Below are 23,985 nucleotides of genomic sequence, written 5' to 3' on the forward strand. Positions count from 1 at the left end.
TCAAACTTTGACAATAGCAGGGTTTTTTAATCCCTCTAACTGATCCATCAGCGATAACTGGAACTGAATGTCTTGCATCCAGCTTGTGTTAACATGTGGCAACACCTTTGTTTCAGAGACCTCTACCCCAATGCGCATTAACTGACCTTCATCTGCCATTAAATACATATTTTCTGTGTAATGCAGAACCTAGCTCACAGAAAACCAAAATTAACCTAGTTATGTAAAGTGGTAAGACTGTACAAGACAAAAAATTCAGCTGACAAATTCACGTTTGTCAAATATTTCATGTCAATTTTACACATGTCCACATTTAGTATATATTCTGCCTATATAACCTGTCACACTATAATTACATAATCTGGCTGCTAGGTAGCTTTGTGCCCAGCCTGAAAATACTCAGAATCCCGTTTTGGAAAATCTCAGATCCTCCATCCACCACGTTGGATTTCTCTGCAGGAAAATTTCAATTTTTAATTTACTCTTCTTTAACTGTTTAATTTTACTTTTCTTTAAACCATTTTGTTCCTTTTAAAGACTCTTTCAGCCTCCTGCTTGTTGTCTCACCATTGAAGTAAAAATGTTAAATTGCCATTTTCTTTGCTCGTTCCTTGCACTACACTTTCCTTCTTCCTCATCATTGGCTCATGCTCACAGTAGCAGTCCCGGTCAAACTGGGAGGTTCAGTAATTCATCCCAGATATTTTTAATCACTGAAATAGTCCATGGCCTGCTCTCCTGCATGGAATTGTAGGCCTTTCTTTGACCTGCAATCTGTTGAATGGTTCCACAGAAAACGAATAACTTCCAGTTAAAGCAATACCAACCATTCATCCCCAGAATTAAATAAAATGCAACATGCACAATAGCTTTTTATTATTGTGTTGCATTTACCTGTTCAAGATGTTCAGGTTTTGCAGCAATTTCCATCAGTTGGTATGCTTGATTCACCTGGAAAAAAATCATTTTTTCCACAGCTGTGATAATTTGGTCTGGTGTAATTAATATTTATGCAAAAATATTCATATTTGATCTTCAGGATGGACTGTAGGATAAATGCATCAGTAAATAAAGCAGTGCAAACTGCTATCTATCTTGGGAGTAGAGCACTTGCTTTATATTCATCATTTATCTCCTATAAACAAAAATGAATTTTGTATCATCTATATTAGAACGTGTTAACTTCATATTTCTTCTACCACAAAACCAACTTTTGATGGGGCACTATACCATGATGTAAGACACACTCTGGTACTTCACCCTTCAAATGTTAACTTAGATAGTGAGAGTTAGTTTGACATTGCTGCTGAGCTGAAGTTTTACACATGTTATTTAAATGAACCTAGAAATTAAGTATTACAGAAGAAGTGCATCAAGGTTTCAGATCTCACAGAAATGACAATCCTCAACAGTACTAAGAAAATTATTCTGTTTCACAGGAGAACGTAACATCCTCAGAACAGAAGGAACAATGGATTTGATTGGCACATGTTTAATACAGCCCAGCTGTTTCTCTCATCATAAATTTTTACGGTGTAGAAGAGTCCCATTTGGCCACCATGTCTGTGATGACCCTGAGAGCTACCCAATTAGTCCCATTCGTTTTAAACTATTCTTTTTCGAATATTTACCCACTTTCTTTTTTGAAAGTGATTCTGTGTTCTGCTTACACCATTGTTGTTAGTAGGGCACTCCATGTCCTAATAACCCTCGGCATAAAAAAATTCTCAAACTCTCCCTTCAGTCTTTTGCTGATTATCTTAAAATTTGAGTTCTCTAGTTACTAACTTACCATTTAGTTTTTCTCCTCTTACCCTTTTTAAAACCATTCATAATTTTGACCACCTCTATCAAGTCTCCTCTTAACCTTCTTTGTTCTAATGTAAGGAGCAACAGTTTCTCTAGTGTCTGTTCGTAACTAAAGCCTCTCAACATAATCAATTGTGTCTGCACCCTCTACATGGCTTGATATCCTTCCTAAAGTAGGGTATCCAAAACTGGGCACAATATTCTAACTGCACCCTAACCAAAGATTTGTATAGGGTTAGCAATGCCTTTTTGCTTCTGTTCTCAATGCCCCATTGTTTAAAAATATCTAGGATCCCATATGGTTATTTTAAAAACACAATTTAATCAAATTATTCTTCAATTTTTAAAGATTTGTGTATCTGAACTGCTAAGTATGTCTACTCCTTTACTCCAGTCATTTTATTGAGTTTGTACACTGGATATTCTCTTGATTTCAGTGTCATTGGTTAGTCATTTAACCAGTCCTCGTGTCCTCTATGACCCTGAGTGAACCTTCTTCTCCCCGATACCTAGGTAAATAATAGCGAGATCCAGGGATTGTAGCAGAAACCCTTCACACACTACACTAGCTACTGGAATATATCAATGCCACCATGTGATTCTCCTCCCTTCGAATGTGGACTGGATACTCAGGCTTAAACTTGAGCTCATCCAAAACTCTGCTGCCCGTATCCTAACTCACACCAAGTCCTGTTCACCCATCACTCCTATGCTCACTGACCTACACTGGCACCTGGTCTGGCAATGCATCGATTTTAAAATTCTCATCCTTGTGTTCAAATCCATCAATGGCCTCGTTCTCTCCCTATCTCTGTAACCTCCTCTAGCCCTACAACTCTCTGAGGTCTCTGCTCCCCACCAATTCTGAGCTCTTGCGCATCCCTCAATTTCAATGCTCCATCATTGGCGGCTGTGCCTTTAGCTGCCTGCGCCCTAAGCTCTGGAATTCCCTCCCCAAATCTCTTTGCCTTTCTATACTCTTTTAAGACGCTCCTTAAAACCTACCTCTTTGACCAAGCTTTTGGTCACCTGTCCTAATAGCTCCTTACGTGGTTTGGTATAACGCTCCTGTGTTGTTATGAAACTGTACACAGACTTTTGATCCAGCAAATAGATTTGTTTATGAGACTGATGAATGAACACTAATCAGTGAAATCTATATTTCTCTATCCTCAATATATAATATATAGATGGCACTCACTTTCTTTCTAAACATAGACTTTAAACATACGTTTACTTACTGTAACCTCAATCTAGCTTAACTCTACTGGCTATACTGGGAATAACTTTTAAATTATAGCTGTGTAGCTATTGGCTGAGAGTCTTCAAAAACTCCTCTCCGGTAAACAGGCTTTGTCACAGAAATATAATCCAACCTCCTTTGAAGTACATAGAAATATAGGTAAAAGATGGCTGCACCACCACAGATTAGCAGCCATTCACAGATTATCAATTGCTTGGAATGACTTAGTGCCGAATGAGAATTCTCAGTCTGACTGCATTATGTTGAGCAAATTGAATAGAACAACATCTTATGTAGAAAGATGTCGCAAAATACTGCTGAAGAACAATGTAGTCAAACTTTGACAATAGCAGGGTTTTTTATCCCTCTAACTGATCCTGAATGTCTCGCATCCAGCTTGTGTTAACATGTGGCAACACCTTAGTTTCGGAGACTCTACCCCAACGCGTATTAACTGACCTTCATCTGCCATTAAATACATATTTTCTGTGTAATGCAGAACCTAGCTCACAGAAAACCAAAATTAACCTAGTTATGTAAAGTAGTAAGACTGTACAAGACAAAAAATTCAGCAGGCAAAAAGTACATTTGTTGCAACTCCTTTAAAGTTTTCATTTAGTGTATATTTCCTCTCCTTATTCCTCTTCCCAAAATGTATCACTTTTCTCCACATGAAATTTCATCTATATGCCCAATCTAATAATCTCAGTGCCTTCCTGAAGAAGCTCATAGTCCTATTCATATTTAATCACACTCCCTATTCTTATGACATCTGTGAATTTATACATTGTGTCCCTTACATCCAAGTCTAGTGTGTGTGTGTGTGTGTGTATACACAAAGAACAGTAACGGCCGCAATGCTGGAATCTGGGGGATACTACTGTTTACATCGCACTCATTCGAAAAATATCCATTAGTTATCACTATTTTTTGTCCTTTAACCAAATTATTATGCATGCTGGTACATTCCTTTAATACACTGTACCTCAATTTAATCAAAAAACCTATGTGGGACTGTTCGAAAATCCATATGCACGATATCTGCTGCATATCCTTTATCATTACACTTGATTATTTCCTCAAAGAACTCTATTAAATTTGTGAGACACAACTTGATTTTTTACAAATCTTTGCCGGCTGTCCTTAATTAACCCACCTCTTTCAATGGGATGAGAACAGATCTGGCCTGGGTAAACTGGAATCAAAGATTGGCAGGCAAAACTGTAACTGAACAGTGAGCGGCCTTTAAAGAGGAGATGGTTTGGGTACAGTCTAGGCACATTCCCACAAGGGAAAAAGGTTGGGCAACTAAAGCCAGAGCTCCCTGGATGTCAAAAGAGATAGTGAGTAAGATGAAACTGAAAAAAGGGGCGTATGGCAGTTGTCAGGTTGAGAACCAGGCAGAATACAGAAAGTTCAGAGGGGATTTTTTTTTTATTCGTTCATGGGATGTGGGCGTTGCTGGCGAGGCCGGCATTTATTGCCCATCCCTAATTGCCCTTGAGAAAAGGAAATTAAGAGGGGCAAAGAGAAAGTATGAGAACAGACTGGTGGCCAACATAAAAGGGAATACAAAAGTCTTCTACAGGCATGTAAACAGTAAATGGGTAGTAAGAGGAGGGGTGGGGCCGATTAGGGACCATAAAGGAGATCTATTCATGGAGGCAGAGGGCATGGCCAAGGTACTAAATGAGTACTTTGCATCTGTCCTTACCAAGAAGGTGCTGCCAGAGTCTCAGTAAAGGAAGATATAGTTGAGATACTGGTTGGGCTAAAAATTAATAAAGAGATATTAGAAAGGCTAGCTGTACTTAAAGTTGATAAGTCACCCGGTCCGAATGGGATGCATCCTAGATGGCTGAGGGAAGTAAGGGTGGAAATTGCGGAGGTATTGGCCATAATCTTCAAAACATCCATAAATACGGGGATGGTGCCAGAAGACTGGAGAATTGCAAATGTTACACCCTTGTTCAAAAAAGGGTGTAAGGATAAACCCATCAACTATAGGCCAGTTGGTTTAACCTCAGTGTTGGGGAAACTTTTAGAAACGATAATCTGGGACAGAATTAACAGTCACTTGGACGAGTGTGGATTGATTAGGGGAAGCCAGCACTGATTTGTTAAAGGCAAATTGTGTACAACTAACCTGATAGAGTTTTTTGATGAGGGCGATGCAGTTGACGTGGTGTATATGGACTTCCAAAAGGCGTTTGTTGAAGTGACGCACAGTAGGCTTATTATCAAGATTGCGGCCCATGGAATAGAGGGGGCAGTAGCAACATGGATGCAGAATAGGCTAAGGGACAGGAAACAGAGTAGTGGTGAACGGTTGTTTTTTGGACAGGTGGGAGGGGTCCGTGCTGGGAGCACTGCTTTCCTTGATATATATTAACACTTGGATGTACAGGGCACAATTTCAAAATTTGCAGATGACACAAAACTTGGAAGGGTAGTAAACAGTGAGGAGGATAGTGATAGACTTTAAGAGAATATAGACAGGCTGGTGGCATGGGCGGACATGTGGCAGATTAAATTTAACACAGAAAAATGTGAAGTGATACATTTCGGTAAGAAGAACAAGGGGAGGAAATATAAACTAGAGGGCACAACTCTAAAAGGGGTAGAAGAACAGAAAGATCTGGGGGCATATGTGCACAAATCGTTGAAGGTGGCAGGGCAGGTTGAGAAAGTGGTTAAAAAAGCATACAGGATCCTGGGCTTTATAAATAGAGGCATAGAGTACAAAAGTATGGAAGTCATGATGAACCTTTAGAAAACACTGGTTTGGCCACAACTGGAATAGTGTGTCCAGTTCTAGGCACCGCACTATAGGAAAGATATGAAGGCCTCAGAGAGGGTGCAGAAGAGATTTACAGGAATGATTCCAGGGATAAGGGGCTTTAGTTACATGGATAGACTGGAGAAGCTGGGGTTGTTCTCTTTGGAACAGAGACGGTTGCGAGGAGATTTGATAAAGGTATTCAAAATCATGAAGGGTCTAGACAGAGTAGATAGAGAGAAACTGTTCCCATTGGCGGAAGGGTCAAGAACCAGAGGACATAGATTTAAGGCGATTGGCAAAAGAACCAAAGGTGACATGAGGAAAAACATTTTTTACACAGCCAGTGGTTAGGATCTGGAATGCATTGCCTGAGGGGGTGGTGGAGGCAGATTCAATTATGGCCTTCAAAAGGGAATTGGATAAGTACTTGAAAGGAAAAAATTTGCAGGGCTACAGAGATAGGATGGGGGAGTGGGACTAGCTGGATTGCTCGTGCATAGAGCCGGCGCAGACTCGATGGGCCGAATGGCCTCCTTCCGTGCTGTAACCTAAGTGATTATTAATTTTATTCTGTATTATGTTCTCTAGAAGCTTATTACTCATTACTGATGTTATGCTGACTAATCTGTAGTTACCTGGTTTACTACTTCCTCCCTTTTTGAACAGGGGTGTTACACTGGCAAACCTCCAATCCTCTGGCACAACTTCCACATCCAAAGATGCTTGAATGATTGTGATCACAGCCGTTGCTATTTTCTCTCTGACTTCGCTCAATGTTCTGGCATGCATGCCTTCTGGGCCTGGTCTTTTTGCACTTTGAATTCCACCAGCTCAAACTAATCACTTACAAGAATTTCCTAGTTAAACTTATCCACTGCTTCCCAAAGTGCTTCAGTAGCTACATTCACTGGTACAAAGATGATGCTTTGACCGGTTGTGAACATACATCACAGAATACAGTAAACCAGCTAGATACTCCACAGAAGATTTTTATTAATTAAAACAAAATTCTTTCTCCTCCTTCTAATCAGGCCATTTAACTTCTCTTTCCAACTAAAGTTACAGTCTTTCATTGGTGGTAGTTATTCATCTAAATAGTAGCTGTGTTACTGGCTGATGACTGTTGGCCTTCTTCATTATGGAATTGGGTAAAGCTGCTGAAATTTTGTTAACATACGAAATTGACAGGCAGGAAAAGACCAGCTGGTCCATCAAGCCTGCCCCACACCATGATGGCTGGAGCATCATGATTAAACACTTCTTCCCTCCCTCATAGCAATGTAATCTCCTGGGAGAGACACAAAATCTTGAAGGTCTTCAAAGAGCATGACTATTGAATATTGAGCATGAATACCCTCATGAAAAAAAACACAGCCTGAAGTCAGGAGCGTATTTCATGGATAGCCACTGAACGCAACGTTTTTAAGCTTTTTACCCTCAAATGTTGCAGTGTTTCCCCACCCTTCTACTCATGAAACATCTGCAGGAGACCTGCTCCCAAGCCTGAATTCAGTGCTGCTCTGATCAGATGCCAGGAGGCTCACAAGAACTATGTTCAAATACTTAACCTCCCCCCAATTTTGCAGTACCTGATGCGACTGGGAACAGGAATTCAGCAAACTTGTATCCCAGTGTTTTCAGGCCCTGCACATGTTAAACTCATGATTAAATTAATGACCTACTTTCCATTATTTTAATATCTGTTATGATCTCAAAATGGGAAAAACTAGTGACAGTGCTGAAGTTATCTAAATGAACAGAACAATCACAATTCACAGCAGGGACAGGAGTCAGATTTCTTTGGATGGAAAAAAGATAACAATCTACAAAGCAATTTTAGGTTACCTGAATTGCATCGTGCTTTGTATCAACTCCTGGCACTGCCTCCTTATGTTCAGACTGTAAAGATTAATTCAAAGTTAAATCAAAATATACTGTAAAATAAAAAATTTTCATGTTGACACAGTCGGTTAGGCATTTGTAGGTAGGGCAAAAGCAAAGGCCCACATGTTTACACTTTTCTGCAAATGTTCTCTATAGACTTATGTAAAGAAAAAGAAAAAACGTGCATTTATATAGCGCCTTTCACGGCTTCAGGACGTCCCAAAGCGCTTCACAGACAGAAGTATAGACACATACAAGAACTCTTGAAACAGGTCCTAACATACTAAGCACATTAAATGTGCACAAATATAGTTACCAAGATTTAGCACCTCATTTTTCGGCATTTACCTCCTTAATGGACACATTTACCATATTTGAGAAGTTAATCCAAGAACAAAACATGGGAATTTTCAGAATAATTTATTTTACCTTTAATAAGAGCCTACAACTCTAACTGGAATTTTTTCAATCTAGCTTCGGTAATCAGAGATGCAGCTTGATAGACCAAAGTGAATACTGCAACTCAGGGGGTCTACAGTGCTCTTCAGAAAGGTCATATGACAGACTGTATTCACATCATCACACAATCAAATCTCTAATTTCACTTTCTGAAGACAATAATAACCTGAAAGGACAGAAGAGAATGTGGCCACTAAAACATGTATATGCACTGGAGAGCACAGAACAGCAACAATACCGATCCTAAATTTAAACAGGACGAACTATGAGGAAGGTTAGATAAGCTCAGTCTCTCCAGAAAGACGGCAGCTAAGGAAGGAAACCTCATCATGGTATATAAAATGATACAGATAAGATAAACCCAGAATATCACTTCAAATTAGACAGGGGAACTAGAATCATTGGACGTGAGTTTAAATGAGTGAAAAAAACATTTCAAACAGATTAAAGGAAGATCTACTTTACGCAAATGTTTGGGATAATCTACCAGGTAGCGTTGAAGAAATCAATGGAACAAAAATCAGGTGAGTTCTACAATTGGGGCGGGGGGTGGGTATGATCTGCTCCGCCAGATTACCATCTGTGCAGTGACGGTGAAAAGTACCCCCTTACACTCTCATCTACAAGAAGTTTGTTTAATTTCTTCCACAATTTCCTTCATGCACGTGAAATAACCACTGCAAAACTTAGAAGACCAGTCACTAGGAACACTAGTAAGTAGATAAAAAGTTATAACTACATTGTATGACAGTTCACACGCCACCGTGGCTTACAGATAATCCGTAGCTGCATTTACTTACACGGGGCCAAGGTCTAAGTGACCATCTTATTTTCCACACAGGAAATCGGAGAATTTTGAATCTGGCAAACTATAAATAAAATTCATATAATTTGTAGAAACTAGTCATATATTCTATGAAGCAATTATCAAGTACAACTCCTTTCTGCTAAATCATCACCAACCTCTGACTTGGTATCAAAATATTCTGGAAGGACCACATTTTTTCCTGCCTGGAAGTAAAAACAATATTCACATAAAACACATTCCTACTTTAAAACTAAATCAGAAGTTAAGTGAACTCAATTTTTCATTTACTCAGTTGTAGGATAGTGTGATCACTGATGGGCCTGATGGTCGTTTCTCACTATTCTTTCATACATTCATTGATACAGTTTAAGGTGGACATTCTCGAACAAATAATTTTACATCAGCAGTTTTATTTTGACCTGGCCAATAATCTGGATATGAAAGATCCCATCAGATTTTATAGCAACTTTAGGTTCCCAAAATCCCAAGCTAGAACACAAACTTAACTTTTTTAATTCTTTCACCTCCATTAACGTATACTAAGACTTTCATAGAAATACATTTTATCTTAGATGAAAAATATGTCTCTTGGAGAACTCTATCTTGTTTAAACTCCAGCCATGCGCTGTAAATTTTTATTTTGATTGAATTATGCATTTAACAGTCTGTCAAGTCTGTTGGATTTGGTCAGAATGACCCAAGAAATATAACAGTTACAGGCTGTGCAAGCACTTACCATGGTCTCCTCCATAACTTCAGCTCCTGCTTTTGTTCTTTGATTCACCTGATGAATGCACACAAACAGCACCATTTAGTAAAATATAGTAACATAACCATGAAATAAATAGTATACAACTTGTGTTGTCATGACCTTTCCTGAGTTTAATCTCCCGAGAGGTAAATAGCTGCATCCAAAAACTTTAGAAGGTGAAAAAAAACACTGAAATTTGTCCATAAACCTTAATTATAGTGTAGCAATTATGGGTTATACAATTCTGCTGTTTCATTTGTGATTCTCTTACTGGCACATTTTCTACCAAAACATCTTATCACATTCTGGACAAGAATTGATAATGGCTAGCCCATGAGACGCTTTTTAAGCTGCACCTTCGGAATCATGGGAAAAAGGCAAATTTTGCATGTGGAGGAAGGAAAGCTAAATGCAATAGTAACCATTTTATTAACGTAACGGGTATAATGAATGCATAAACAGGAATCCAAGGATAGCAAAAAAAGTGCTCACAGTAACAGTCAGTAACACTGGATCCACCTCATAGAAGTCTTAAAAAAAATCACTATATGATACAATAGTCACAAAGGAAATGATGCAGCTGCAAACTTATTTGAGTAAATAAACCAAACTAGTTCAACCAGCTTTTTGGTCTTTTTAATCAGGTGGTAAAAGATAATTGGAATCAGTTTCAGGATTTATATGGACCTCGCGTATCTCTCAAGGCACTGTTCACGGTTAGTTTGTGATCGGCAGCAAGGTTGAGATGGAAGCCAATTATTTGGTATAGATCTACTAGGCAATGTGTCTCATGGTCACTGTTCTCCTGGAACTCGTTTCGTATGCCATCGGGGTTCAGAGAGGAATTTCCCAGATGTTCTTCCTCCCAAGACTTGATCTAGGGTTTTTTCCACTGTTTCTTTGCCATTCCCAGGAGATTGGGTAGTGATTGGAACCTTGAAGCTCAGTTGCACCACAACAGTATGGGATAAGCCCGACGGACCAGCAGGTCTTTTCCTGTCCATCATTTTCATGTTTGTAGATCCCATCATCCATCATTTTCATGTTTGTAGATCCCATCATAAAATATGATCTAAACTTTTGCGTTTTTGCCTCCACTCCTCTAACTGGAAGTTTATTCCACATGTTGACCACTCTGTGTGAAGAAGAATTTTCCAATATCGGTCCTAAAAGTTCCCTTTTCTATTCTGAATCTGTGTCCCCTGTTCTACTCCCAAGCAATATCCTGGGTTAAATTTTTCTTTGCCCATAACATCTTATATGCCTCTATAAGATTACCTCTTAACAACCTCCCTTCTAGGTTTAAAAGCCAAAGTTGCTCCAGTCTTTTTTAATAACTAATACCTCTACCACTGAGGATTAGCCTTATGGCGCTTTGCACTGATTCCAATGCCTGAATGTCTGTCTCTCTTGTTTCTTGGTGAGATGGTCTGACTAGAGCGCTATAAAATTTGATCAGTACCTCCTCTGCCTATATTCTACTGTTTTGTCTATGAAGTTCAATATTCGATTGGCTTTGTTGCTGCTCTGCATTGGTTGCACGTGTTTAGTCTTCAGTCTATTGAGGCTCCTAGGTCTCTTTCAGCTTCATCCTTAGCTATTTTAACACCATTCATGGAGTATGTGTGCCATCTATTTTTCATCCCCATGGGTAGCACTTTACATTTGTCTGCATTAAACTTCATCTGCCATTGTTCTGCCCACTTACATATCTTGTTCAACTCATTCTGTAGTTTCTCAGCTGCCTATTCAAATTCCACTGCTTCTCTTAGTTCGGTATCATCTGCAAATGTGGCCACTATGCATTGAGTTTCTGAATCAGTCATTTTTGTAAATTGGAGACAGTCATGATCCCATTACTGAGCCCTGAGGCACCCTACTTAGTACCTTCCCCTCACTCTAATATAACTCCTCTAACAAATCCTCATCGTTTCCTAATCTTCAACTAGTTTCTTATCCATTCCCAGTGTTTACCCTGAATCCTTACAACTTTGAGTTTAATTAATAGCCTTTCATGTGGAGCCTTTTGGAAGTCGAGGTACACCATATCATAGCGTTTACCACTGTCCACTTGGGTGAAGAGTAGAAAAACTGAGCGGGTGGGGTGGGGGAAAAGAGAAAAAAAGTCTCACCAGTTTATGGACATTCACTGTTGGGCTCAGGTAGTCATTTTCCAAAATCAACCCTTCCTTCTCTTCCACCTCAAATTCTTCAAAAGCTCGGTCTTTAATGTTCGATTTTTCAGCCCTAGAAACAGAAGTACTTTCTTTACGCATAAATCTCAATTATTCTCAGTCATTAACAAATTTCCCATACAGTGTAATGGATCAAATTGCAGTAATATACTGACCAGTCCTGTATGGCCCAATTTAAATTTTCTCTTCCCCACCCCCAACCAACCCCCACCCTGAAAAAGATGGTTCATGCCTGGGTATGGTTCCACAGAAATCAGCAGCCCTCATCTAAGTGAATACCTGTCCACCCTGGAGTATTGCATTCAGTTTTGGGCACTGCACCTCAGGAAGGATATATTTGCCTCGAAGGGAGTGCAGCGAAGATTCACCAGAATGATACCAGGGCTTAGAGGGTTAAATCATGATGCCAGGTTGCATAAACTTGGCTTGTATTCCCTTGAGTATAGACAATTGAGGGATGATCTGATCGAGGTGTTTAAAATGTTAAAAGATAGGGTAGATATGGAGAAACTATTTCCTCTGGTGGGGGAAATCAAGAATAAGGGGACATAATCTTAAAATTAGAGCTGGACCATTTAGGAGTGAGATCAGAAAGCTCTTTATCACACAAAGGGTAGTGGAAATCTAGAACTCTTGCCCCCATAAGGCTGTGAAACATGGGACAATTGGGGCTTTCAAGACTGAGATAGATAGATATTTGTTAGGTAAGGGAATCAAGGGATATGGAGCCACGACAGATAAAGGGAGTTGAGCTACAGATCAGCCATGATCTAATGAGGGACTTAATGGCCTACTCCTGTTCCTAAGACAGTATGTGCCAGCAGTCTATGTGACAGTTCATGTAATCACAGCTGAGCTCACTCCTGTCTTTACCCAATGTCCATACATGAGGATTTCCAGTAGGGGTCACTGGATAACAATCTGGAAGGGGAACCCTCTTTCCCTCTTTACCCCAGGAATGCCAACTGTAGTGCTTCAACTGCCTTTCCAGCTAACTCAGCACTGAATAAATAGTGAAAGTTGGACCCTTCCATTCTGTATGGCTCAACAGCATACCACAAAATGTAATTGCTCAGAGTCATCAGAGAAGTAATAAAAAAAAAGTCCAATCGTTGCACCATAAAACCTGTGTTTACAGTTTTGCTTTACAAGGGTTAAGCTTGTATTTCTATAGCGAATAAATCAAAAAAACTGACGCTCAAATCTCTGCACCACAGGCAAAATGGATTTTTATGCAGGGACAGTGTCATCATGGTCAAAGCCATCCTACATTAAAGTTGTGATGAAATAGCGAGAAAGGCCATACCATACATTTGCACAAAGACAACATTACCTCTCCAATGCCCAAGAGAGGAATGCATCCTTCTGATTTACTTCCGCTGGCATTTTACTGCCATCATCTGTACATCTGGCTGACTGCAGAGTAAGGCCATCCAGCTCAGCAGCAAACCTGAAATATAGAACAGGCAAATAACTTCTACTGCCAACACCACATTAAATGTGGACCTGATCCAATTATAGAACTACAGCTGACCAAATAGTACTGCTTCCCATTCACACCTATTGTGCAAGCTTGCTGATTCAAAAAATACATCAAATACAAAATTGTGACCGATTGGTTTCACACATCAAAGTACCGAGTGTCAGCTTCTGTCAGGACTGTATGACTAGGTCAATTTCTTTGATAACATGGAAATTATCTGATCTAGAATACCCCCATGTAAACCTTGGTTAGACTACACCTGGTGTACTGTGGTCAGTGCTGGGCACCACACCTTAGGAAGGATATATTGGCCTTGGAGGGAGTGCAATGTGGATTTGCTAGAATGATACCTGGACTCCAAGGATTAAATTACGCGGGACGATTACACAAACTAGGGTTGTATTCCCTGGAATTTAGAAGATTAAGGGGTGATTTAATTGAAGTTTTCAAGATATTGAGGGGAACTGATAGGGTAGATAGAGATAAACTATTTCCGCTGGTTGGGGAGTCTTGGACTAGGGGACATAGCCTAAAAATTAGAGCCTATGCTTTCAGGTGTGAAGTTAGGAAACACTTCTACATGCAAAGGTGGGCAGAAGTTTGGAACTCTCTTCCATAAATGGCATTTGATGCTAGTTCAATTGTTAATTTCAAATCTGAGATTGAAAGGTTTTTGTTAACCAAAGGTATTAAGGGATATGGGGCTAAGGCGGGTATACGGAGTTAGGTCACAGCCATGGTCTCACTGATTGGCGGAACAGGATCGAGGAGCTAAATGGCCTACTCCTGTTCCTATGTAGTGTTAAAAACGTTCCAATTCTTCTGTGTAATTCTTCAGATTGTTGGGCAAGATTATAGGCTGAGGTGATAAGGGGAAAGTCATTGGGTATGTAGGAGCCAAGCATTGTGGCTTCTTTTAGCCCCAGAACATGAACCATTTTCAGCCTTCGGACACTCAAAGGTAGAAGGGGGAAAAAAATCCCAGCCTTCAGGCCTAGAAGTCTGACAAGAGTACTTGCATTTACATAGCACCTTTTAATGTAGCAAAAATGTCTAAGACGCTTCAAGTTCGGGGTTGGACCAAAGCAGGGACAGGAGGGAAATTTGGGGCAGTGGCTGAAAGATGTGGAGGGATGAAGCAAAGCAAATGGATTTGGGAATAATTCCAGAGTGTGGGGGCAAGGTGGCTGGAGCCTAAGCAATCTGAAGGTAGAGCATGGGTTGGGGGGGGTACAGAGGAAATCAGAGTTGAATAAGCATAGGATGTAGGCAGAGATACAGGACTACAGGAGGTTGCAGAGTTAGGGAGGTGTGAAGGCGTGCAGGGATCTGTAGATAAGGACAAAGATTTTGAAAATTATGTTAATTAGAGCAGAAAAGAATAACCTGGGCATTAGATCTTCCAGGAATCTCAAATGCATGAACTTACCAGTTCATGGCTTGTATTAGATTCTACTTTTAAAAAAGTCCCTGCTCAATTTTCACCCTAACTACTTATGTTATAGACAGGAGTGAGAAAAAGAGTAGAGACGAGAACTGCAGAGACTGAGAAGGAGAATTAAATAAGCAGATCTACTATAATTCAATAAATGGACTCTACTATGAACCCTGCAAGCAAAAGCTTACTTTACGAAAGTCTTTTGAATATAGCGATTAGACTACATTGTAGTTTGCAATTAAAGGAGAAGGGAAGTTTTTGGGGGCTCAAAGTACTCCCCCCACCATCTATTTAAAAAAATACTGGCTGGGTATGTTGCATAATTTGCCAGCAGTCTGTTTTCTTGGGGTCAAGTAATTGGGGATCAGCTCCTAGATCAGTCCAAAATCCAGGGGGGGGGGGGGGGGGTGGGAGGAGAAACTGATCTTCGGCTGTAGTGCAATACGGGTGAAAGGGAATCGGCCGCCTGATTTACAATCTGCCCAACCTTTTCTTCATTTAAAATGTGAGAAAAAAAGAAAAAGTGCATGAGAGGAAGAGAGAGAAAATTTTGTCATATTAAGAGTTTTATTTAACTGAATTTTGAAAGCAAACGGAAAGTATCATCTGTGTTTTGTTGATAAGTAGAAAATGTAAACACATTCTAATTACTAATACATTCAAGTCACAGTCAGACCCAGATATATTTCCAGGAATCAATCTCAAAACGTCAAATTTAATATTGCTGGAGATTACTTAAAAAGTTATAAACCAGTTTTGCCAAACCTTGGACACCAAAACCCTTCCCTCCCCTCAATGCTGAGGGACACCAGGAATGCACCAGTGGGCAAAACCCCAAATTCCACCCTGGTGACAAATGTCAGGTTCCCCCTCCACAGTTCTGCCAGGCTAAACATACCCCATCCACCAGCTTCAATATCTACTTCTGCCACCATCAGCATACTGTGGCTGCATTGCAGCAAGTCGCCAAGGCTTTTCTGGCAGCACCTCCCAAACCTGTGACCTGCGCCATCTGGAAGGACAAGGGTAGCAGGTGCATAGAAACACCATCACCTCCAGGTCATACACCATCCCGACTTGGACATATATCACTGTTCCTTCATGGTCACTGGGTCAAAATCCTGAAACTCCCTAGCTAAAAGCATTGTGAGAGTACCTTCGCCACATGGACTGCAGCAGTGATTCACAATAAATGCCGGCCTTTCCAGCGACGCTCAAATCCCGAGAATGAAAAAGAAAGGATCTCTGCATGCTGCCAAACCCAGCAGCCTCATCACATTGCTGCCAAACTCAAGGATGTCCACTCCAATTGTCAAAGCCTAGCATTAGCCCGCAGTGTTACCAAAGCCCAGGACCGCCCCTGGTGCAGCTAAACTCCACTCCAACAACCTACTGTTGCTAAATACCAGTATCTAACTCCAACGGGTGCATCTTGAACACCATCTTGCTGTGTATTCTCAGCAATAAAACTGTTAAGGGATGAAAATTAAATATGTAGGTAAAGGGAAAAAAAACAAATGCTGCTCATTTAGGGTTTTCACAGAATAATGTAGAGTCATGGAAGCAATTCCCAAAACATCAGTAAACATCTAAGAATACCATTTCATAAAAATGAAATACGACTTATTCAGTCCTATAAGTTAGTGACACCCCACATTATAAAACAGTGTATGCTCCATCGCACAATGAGTAACACCACAGGAGATGTGCTAGGATTAAAAACAGTTTCTACTTACTGATTCATTTCCGCACCAGAAACATCTTCGGTTTGAATTGTAATACTTGGAATTCCTGTTAAATACAAGTAACAGGTTAAATTGCACCAGTATCTTGCCAATTCCTTTTTCTTAAAGGGATTTGCAGATTCCCAAGCCATTATGCAAGTTTCAACGCAATGAATCCAAATCAACATACAGAATCATTAGCATCGATGAGGCTCTAGTATTAAAACTTAAATCAGATCATTCACTTAGGAAGGCTTGTTGCATTATCAGGCAAAGAACACATACCAAAAGATATTGAACTGGCAATGGGGTGAAACTGACAATATCAGGTTTTGGTTTCCAATGTTCAATATCCTGTGTAATGCTAGAAAACTATACTTTCCAACTCTTACACTTAATGGTTACCAATGAACTTCCTTCCTGCCCTGTGACCAGCTCAAATATTCCCAAGTTGGATTTTTATCAGGTTTTTGAAAAGCAAAGCTAATTTAAGCACATTGAAAAAATACATACATGCCAAGCACTGAACAATTTTTTTTTAAAACAGAATTTCCAATATTTTGTTTCCTGAAATGGGTTTTTATTTAACACAAGAAAGAGAAAGCTTAAGGTAAATCGACAGAATTTGTAAAACTTGGTTCAAAATAAGGCACTTAAATGCAGAATTGGAGTTCCTGCATGGAAGGGACAATATAACAGGCTGGCTAATCCCATGTGAATGCCAACTCTAAAGCTTCATACAGTGCTGGCTCCAAGCATTTTAAATGTTAATCAAAACGCAGAAGTATATACAGTTCTCCAACATAGAGATCTACTTGTAGCACCACTGACAGTATTCAGATTTCTTTTAACTCAATATTCCTAAAGCCAGCCTGTGAGGGACAGAATCTAACCTTCATTGCGAGATTGGAAGACACTATGCACTATAAAGCCTGTAGCGGATTCCGGCCTGCACAGAAGTGATGGGCAGCTCTTGCTGGTTGTGGAGTTCCTTTTGGGATGCAAGAAAATGTCTTCCCCATGCTGATTAAGCAGAGCCTCCCATTTTGAAAGAGGTACCGTTGGTAAAGATGTAGGGAGTAAAGTCCCAACTGTATCATAATCTGGGATATCCTTCAATGTCCAATTCGTGGTTTCCAGCAGTGTATCCATACTTTTACTTTTTCTCAGCAATTTCACAACCCTATTTGGTGATTCACTGTGAAATCTTGCCCACATGGTACTATGGCTTTTATCAGCAGATGTTGCCATACTGGTATTTTCCTGTTAAGGAAAGAAATAGAACATTATAACAATTTTTACATCACTGACAATATGATGGATTTGCAAAAAGAAAATTAGCACGTCATGTTCCATTGCTTTGAAAGGTTAAGATTTACAGTATGGAGGGAGCAGCATTATGTCAGATAATGTACAATTTTGATGCTAAGGTGAAGCGGTGTACATTTACAGCTACAAAGTCTAAATGAGTAAACAATCTTCATACAAATGCTAATTACTGTAAGAGGTCCTTTAAAAGTTCACTATTACCATCAGAATTTAGCACCTTCACTCTTTGTGAAATTGGCACCAATTTCACAGGTTGTACTGGAGGATGAAAATTGTCAAAACAGTTATCTCCAGAAAATGCTACTGCCTTCCCCATGCCGTTGCTATTTCCAGACTCGACCTACAATGGCTATCCCAACGCCTCCAATTTAAAATTCTCATCCTCATGTTTAAATACCTTCATGGCCTCACCCCTTCATATCTCTGTAACCTCCTCCAGTCCTACAACCTCCCACAGAACTCTCTGTTCCTCTGACTCTAGCCTTTTGTGCTCCCCCTAACCCCCACCTTTGGAGGCTGGGCCTACAACCGCCTAGGCCAAGGGCTCTGGAATTCCCTCCCTCAATCCCTCCCACCTTTATGAGCCTCCTTAAAATTCATCTCTTTGATCAACATTTTTTGGTCACCGCTTCTATTATCTTTTTCTTTGGCTTGGCATCCATTTTTATCTGATCATGCCTCTGTGAAGCATCTTGGGATGTTTTTCTACGTTAAAGGTGCTATATAAATGCAATTCTTTGTAAAACAGCATGATGGGAGCAACCCCATCTGCATTAAAACAGCTCATGCAAATTGTGACTGAATAACTGCTTTAAATAAAACTTCCTGCTATTTTGCCACAGTTGGAGTCGAGCATCTTGTTGCACTGTCCTACAGGGAAGGACCAACAGTGAGGTACTTGATATTATTCTGTGAAAATTAGGTTCTTCTGATGGACTTCAGTAGCTTTCAAGAAGAATGGGGATGTTAATATTTCAATCTTGGTAGGACTGTAGCGTTGTTGGGATAAATTGTTCAAAAGTAAACAATTAAGAGACATGGGGGGTTGGTAAGTCTACCATATGTTGTAATACTTTGCCATACAGACCAGCAGGAACTCCTAATTTTGCAAGAATAAACTTCTGGTCATATCTGTCAAGGAAGACATGTTGCATATGTAAGGCAGGTTTTAAGGGTTAAAAGTAAATAATTTTCAGAACTTCAGGATTTTGCTACAACAAAATTAAGTCTGTCCTCTGCAACACTGTTTGTACTAATTGTACTATTATGTACTTTTCTGAAATATATATTTAATTCAGTTTTGCTCAAAATTACTTATTGTTGGGAGTACTAGCAAGTGACCAGAGCATGTGGTTTAACAAGCCAAGTTAGATTATCCAAATGGCAGTCACTCATTATATTTTCTCAGGTAAAGAATCAGATGTCAGCAAATAGCTGGAATAGTAGGTGTTTTTGACACCTGTAGGTAGCTTATTATAACTGAAACTACTCCATTACTTTCTGGCATGGATTTATCCACATATAAGTGATATGCATTTTGATTTAAAAATGCTAGAAATTCTGTCATGCATCACCCCTAAAAATAAAGGGTTACACCCAAAACGTTAACTTGTCTTTTTATCGTTACAGGTGTTGACTTTTTTTTGTTGAAGATTTCCAACATCTGCAGTTTTCCCTTTCGTTTTATTCGCCCCTAAACATTAATTGATCTATCTAGAGTCTCACTCAAATCTCACCGACACGCGTTGACGACCCTGTGTGACTCGAGGAATGGACAGGTACCACACACTCTCCACGGGTTTACTTATTTCACCTAATATTTAATTACATAATAAAATTATAGGCCATTCGCGGCCCTCCCCACAGCAGCAATGATACCAAGCAGGACCGCCCTTCCTCGTGGCCTCACCCTCAGGGAGTGGCACTAACTTTTCATTCCCACAAATACTTCGAAATGACTAAAACACGCGCTCCGGGTCTATATATATATTACATTTTTATCATTTTAAACAGAAGAGGTTTTTTGGTAGCAAAGTAATCCTCGTCCGACAGTCCCTTTTCGAGAGCACCTGCACAGAACATGGCCGCCACCCTGCTTCCCTCCCTCTTTCACCGCACGATTCAAACTCACCTCAGGTACGCGACCAGACCATGCGGCGGAACGACCGACCAAAAGCCGGCACTCTGTTATGTCCGATGTGGGGGGCTTCCTTAGCGGGTTATTGGCGGCGCTGCCCCACCACCCAAGTATTACCTCAGCCAGGCGCGGCTCCGGGGGGCGTCACGCAACTGCCACGATCGCGCTTCGCCTGGCCGCCTGCAAACCAGTGACGTCATAGGATGGTCGGGATCGCGCTTCGCCTGGCCGCCTGCAGACCAGTGACGTCATAGGATGGTCGGGATCGCGCTTCGCCTGGCCGCCTGCAAAACAGTGGCGTCATAGGATGGTCGGGATCGCGCTTCGCCTGGCCGCCTGCAAAACAGTGGCGTCATAGGATGGTCGGGATCGCGCTTCGCCTGGCCGCCTGCAGACCAGTGACGTCATAGGATGGTCGGGATCGCGCTTCGCCTGGCCGCCTGCAAAACAGTGGCGTCATAGGATGGTCGGGATCGCGCTTCGCCTGGCCGCCTGCAAAACAGAGGCGTCATAGGATGGTCGGGATCGCGCTTCGCCTGGCCGCCTGCAAAACAGTGGCGTCATAGGATGGTCGGGATCGCGCTTCGCCTGGCCGCCTGCAAAACAGTGGCGTCATAGGATGGTCGGGATCGCGCTTCGCGAGGCCGCACATGCTGTCCGTGACGTCACAGGACTGGCCGTATTGCGCCTCGCGTCCCCTCGAACGTAATCCGGCCGGCTCGAGTTACAGGAATCTCGCTTCGCGTGACGTCACGTGCAAGGTGACGTCAGCAGCGGTGGCCGTTACCCGAATCGGGAGAACTGCAAAAATGGCGGCAACTGGAGGAGTATTTTTTTCCACGAGGCGACCTTGGAGTTGGGGCTTCAGATTTTGAGCGCTGTGCTTGTTCGCGTTCCAGAGTAATTGTCTTTTTTTTTTGGGGAGGGGGGAAGGGGTTTGTTGAAATATTTATGTTGCAAGGTTTTATTTTTATACGGTTTGAAATGACCCGGGATATATTGTGGATGCTGGTGGCTTTCTTAATATTTTCACCGCGTGAGATAGTTAGAAATGACGAATCTGAAATACTTGAGGGACCAACACTAGGCAAAGGAAGTATCTAAACTCAGGGTGTGATCTTGGTGGTGGTCTCTCATAGCAGTGCTTTCAAATTAATCACGTGCCCTTCATTAGCAAACTCCGGTTACTATCCATTCCCTCAATTAGTCACACCGATGTGTTGGGGTAATGGAAGCCCTTGGAGTGAATCGGCTTACTGTTATTTATATTTGGTGTTTTTTTGAGTATTGATCATATAAACTACAGTGAAATGTAAGAGGCTTATTCTGTTATCTGATCCCTAAAATCATAGAATCATACAGCACAGAAGGAGGCCTTTCGGCCCGTCGTGCCTGTACCTGCTCTTTGAAAGTGCTGTACAATTAGTTCCACTCCCCTGATTTTTCTCCATAGCCCTGCAATTGTTTCCTTTTCAAGTATATATCCAATTCCCTTTTGAAAGTTATTATTGAATCTGCTTCCACCACTTTAAGGCAGTTCATTCCAGATCATAACAACTCGCTATGTTAAAAAAATTCTCCTCGTCTCCCTTCTGGTTCTTTTGTCAATTATCTTAAATTATGTCCTCTGGTTACGGACCCTGCTGCCAGGAAACAGTTTCTCCTTATTTACTCTTATCTAAACCCTACATAATTTTGAACACTTCTATTAAATCTCCAGTTAACCTTCTCTGTTACTAAGGAGAACAATCCTAGCTTCTTTAGTCTCTCCACATAACCAAAGTCCTTCATCTCTGTTATCATTCTAGTAAATCTCCTCAGCACCCTCTCCAAGACCTTGACATCATTCCTAAAGTGGTGCCCAGAATTGGACACAATTCTCTAGCTGAGGCCTAACCAGTGATTTATATACGTTTAGCACAACTTCCTTGTTTTGTACTTTATGCCTCTATTTATAAAGCCAAGGACCCCATATGCTTTTTTAACAGCTTTATCAACTGCACTCCACTTTTATGACACAGGATCATTTCAAACATTCATCAGTAATTCTTTTACAAAATTCTCTGCCAAATCCATGACTTCTACATTCTTCCAACCTTATATCAGCAGTGAGAACCAGATTGCACCCTATCAACTGGGAATTGGTTCTGTAATTAAATAGTCTCAGACTATTCCATGCAAAGCTATTTAACATTACAGAAGGATAATGTAGGTGGAAATTGTTATACAGAATATGATTCCAGCAGTATCCTATCTGGCAGATTTTATTTTATTTGAAATGACATCTTACGATCAAATGTCTACTGTAGGCCAGAGAGGTATTGGTGTTCAAATTTAACTTGTAAGACAATCTTTTCCTGTTATCTATAGTGTCAAAATTCTATTGTGAAGTGCGTTTGGGATCTTTCACCTCTGGTCATAGTGCCATGACTCTAAACAGTTAGAGCAGGAGAAGATATAGGGCTATGGGGAGAGAGAAGGACTATGGGAGAGAGAAGGGCAGTGGCATTAGTTTCGATTTGTCTATCAGAAAGCTGGCAAAGACATGATGGGCTGACTGTTGTTCTTCAGTCATGTAAACTTTTATAGTCCTTATTGGTATCTTTTGCACTTTTGATTCCTTCACATTTAGTCACAGATATTTTATCATTACCAATCATTTTTTTTTCCATAGGCCTTTTTAAAAAATTCATTCAAGGCTGGCATTTGTTGCCCATCCCTAGTTGTCTTTGAGAAGTTGCTGGTGGATCTTCTTCTTGGAACCACTGCAGTCCATGTGGTGAAGGTATTTCCGCAATGCTGTTAGGTAGGAACTTCCAGGACTTTGACCCAGTGACAATGAAGGAACAGCAACATATGTTCAAGTCAGGATGGTGTATGACATGGAGGGGAATTTGCAGGTGATAGTGTTCCCATGCACCTGTTGCTCTTGTCCTTCTAAGTGGTGGAGGTCGTGAATTTCGGAGGTGCTGCAATGAAGCCTTGGCGAGTTGCTGCAGTGCATCCTGTAGATTGTACACACTGCAGCCATGATAGGCTGATAATGGAGGGAGTGGATGTTCAAGCCAGTGGATGGAGTGCTGATCAAGTGGATTATAATGCTTTTGAGGTGTGATGCCTCTGAGAACACACTTCCAGGTGTGACTGTTTGGAAGGTGTGATGTTAAAGATGTTTGCTGGACATTGGACTATATAGATGTAATTCACTTTCCTCTAAATATACAATTTCTTTGTTCTGAAAGTTAATGCAATGCTCACATTTATTTCTTTTGATTATTTCACATAAGTCTAAAGGCATTGTGTCTAAATGCGCGGAGCATTCGCAATTCATCCACCTTATTAACAGCGCAGATAGATATTAACGGTTATGATATAGTTGCGTTTACGGAGACATGGCTGCAGGATGACCAAGGACGGGAACTGAACATCCAGCGGTATTCAATATTTAGGAAGGACAGGCAAAAAAGGAAAGGAGGTGGGGTAGTGTTGTTAGTAAAGGAAGAAATCAATGCAATAATGAGGAAGTATATTGGCTCGGAAAATCACGATGTGGAATCTGTATGGGTGGAGCTAAGAAACACCAAGGGGCAGAAAACATTAGTGGGGGTTGTCTATAGGCCCCCAAACAGTAGTGGAGATGTAGGGGAGGGCATTAAACAGGAAATTAGAGACGCATGCAAGAAGGGTACAACTATAATCATGGGTGACTTTAATCTACATATAGATTGGTCAAACCAAATTAGCAATAATACTGTGGGGGAGGAATTCCTGGAGTGTGTAAGTGATGGTTTTCTAGACCAATACGTTGAGGAACCAACTAGAGAACAGGCGATCCTAGACTGGGTATTGTGCAATGAGAAAGGATTAATTAACAATCTTGTTGTGCAGGGTCCCTTAGGGAAGAGCGACCATAACATGATAGAATTCCTCATTAAGGTGGAGA

General features: G+C 40.8%; 1 protein-coding gene across 1 annotated transcript; it reads right to left on the bottom strand.

Moving 5' to 3' along the window:
• LOC137300328 (uncharacterized) lies at positions 1-20,111 on the bottom strand. The gene is made up of 10 exons (XM_067969414.1): positions 20,037-20,111; positions 17,470-17,839; positions 16,589-16,643; positions 13,265-13,381; positions 11,869-11,983; positions 9,722-9,769; positions 9,141-9,188; positions 7,680-7,733; positions 895-951; positions 1-189 (listed from the first exon to the last, which is right to left on the bottom strand). Exons 2-10 carry the CDS (start codon positions 17,825-17,827, stop codon positions 1-3), a joined length of 1,041 nt encoding a protein of 346 aa, XP_067825515.1. The 5' UTR covers positions 17,828-17,839; positions 20,037-20,111.
• Between the last annotated feature and the right edge of the window lie 3,874 nt (positions 20,112-23,985).

The sequence above is a fragment of the Heptranchias perlo genome, chromosome 31 (genome assembly GCF_035084215.1).
Source record: "Heptranchias perlo isolate sHepPer1 chromosome 31, sHepPer1.hap1, whole genome shotgun sequence".
Classification (NCBI taxonomy): domain Eukaryota; kingdom Metazoa; phylum Chordata; class Chondrichthyes; order Hexanchiformes; family Hexanchidae; genus Heptranchias; species Heptranchias perlo.

Bases quoted from the DNA above. Each gene is read 5' to 3' on its own strand.
- LOC137300328 (XM_067969414.1), bottom strand. From the start codon at position 17,827: ATGGCAACATCTGCTGATAAAAGCCATAGTACCATGTGGGCAAGATTT. The intron at 16,644-17,469 runs GTTAGATTCTGT...TGTATTTAACAG, and splicing joins CTTCCAATCTCGCAATGAAG to GAATTCCAAGTATTACAATT. The intron at 190-894 runs GTAAATGCAACA...TCTGTGAGCTAG, and splicing joins AACCTGAACATCTTGAACAG to GTTCTGCATTACACAGAAAA.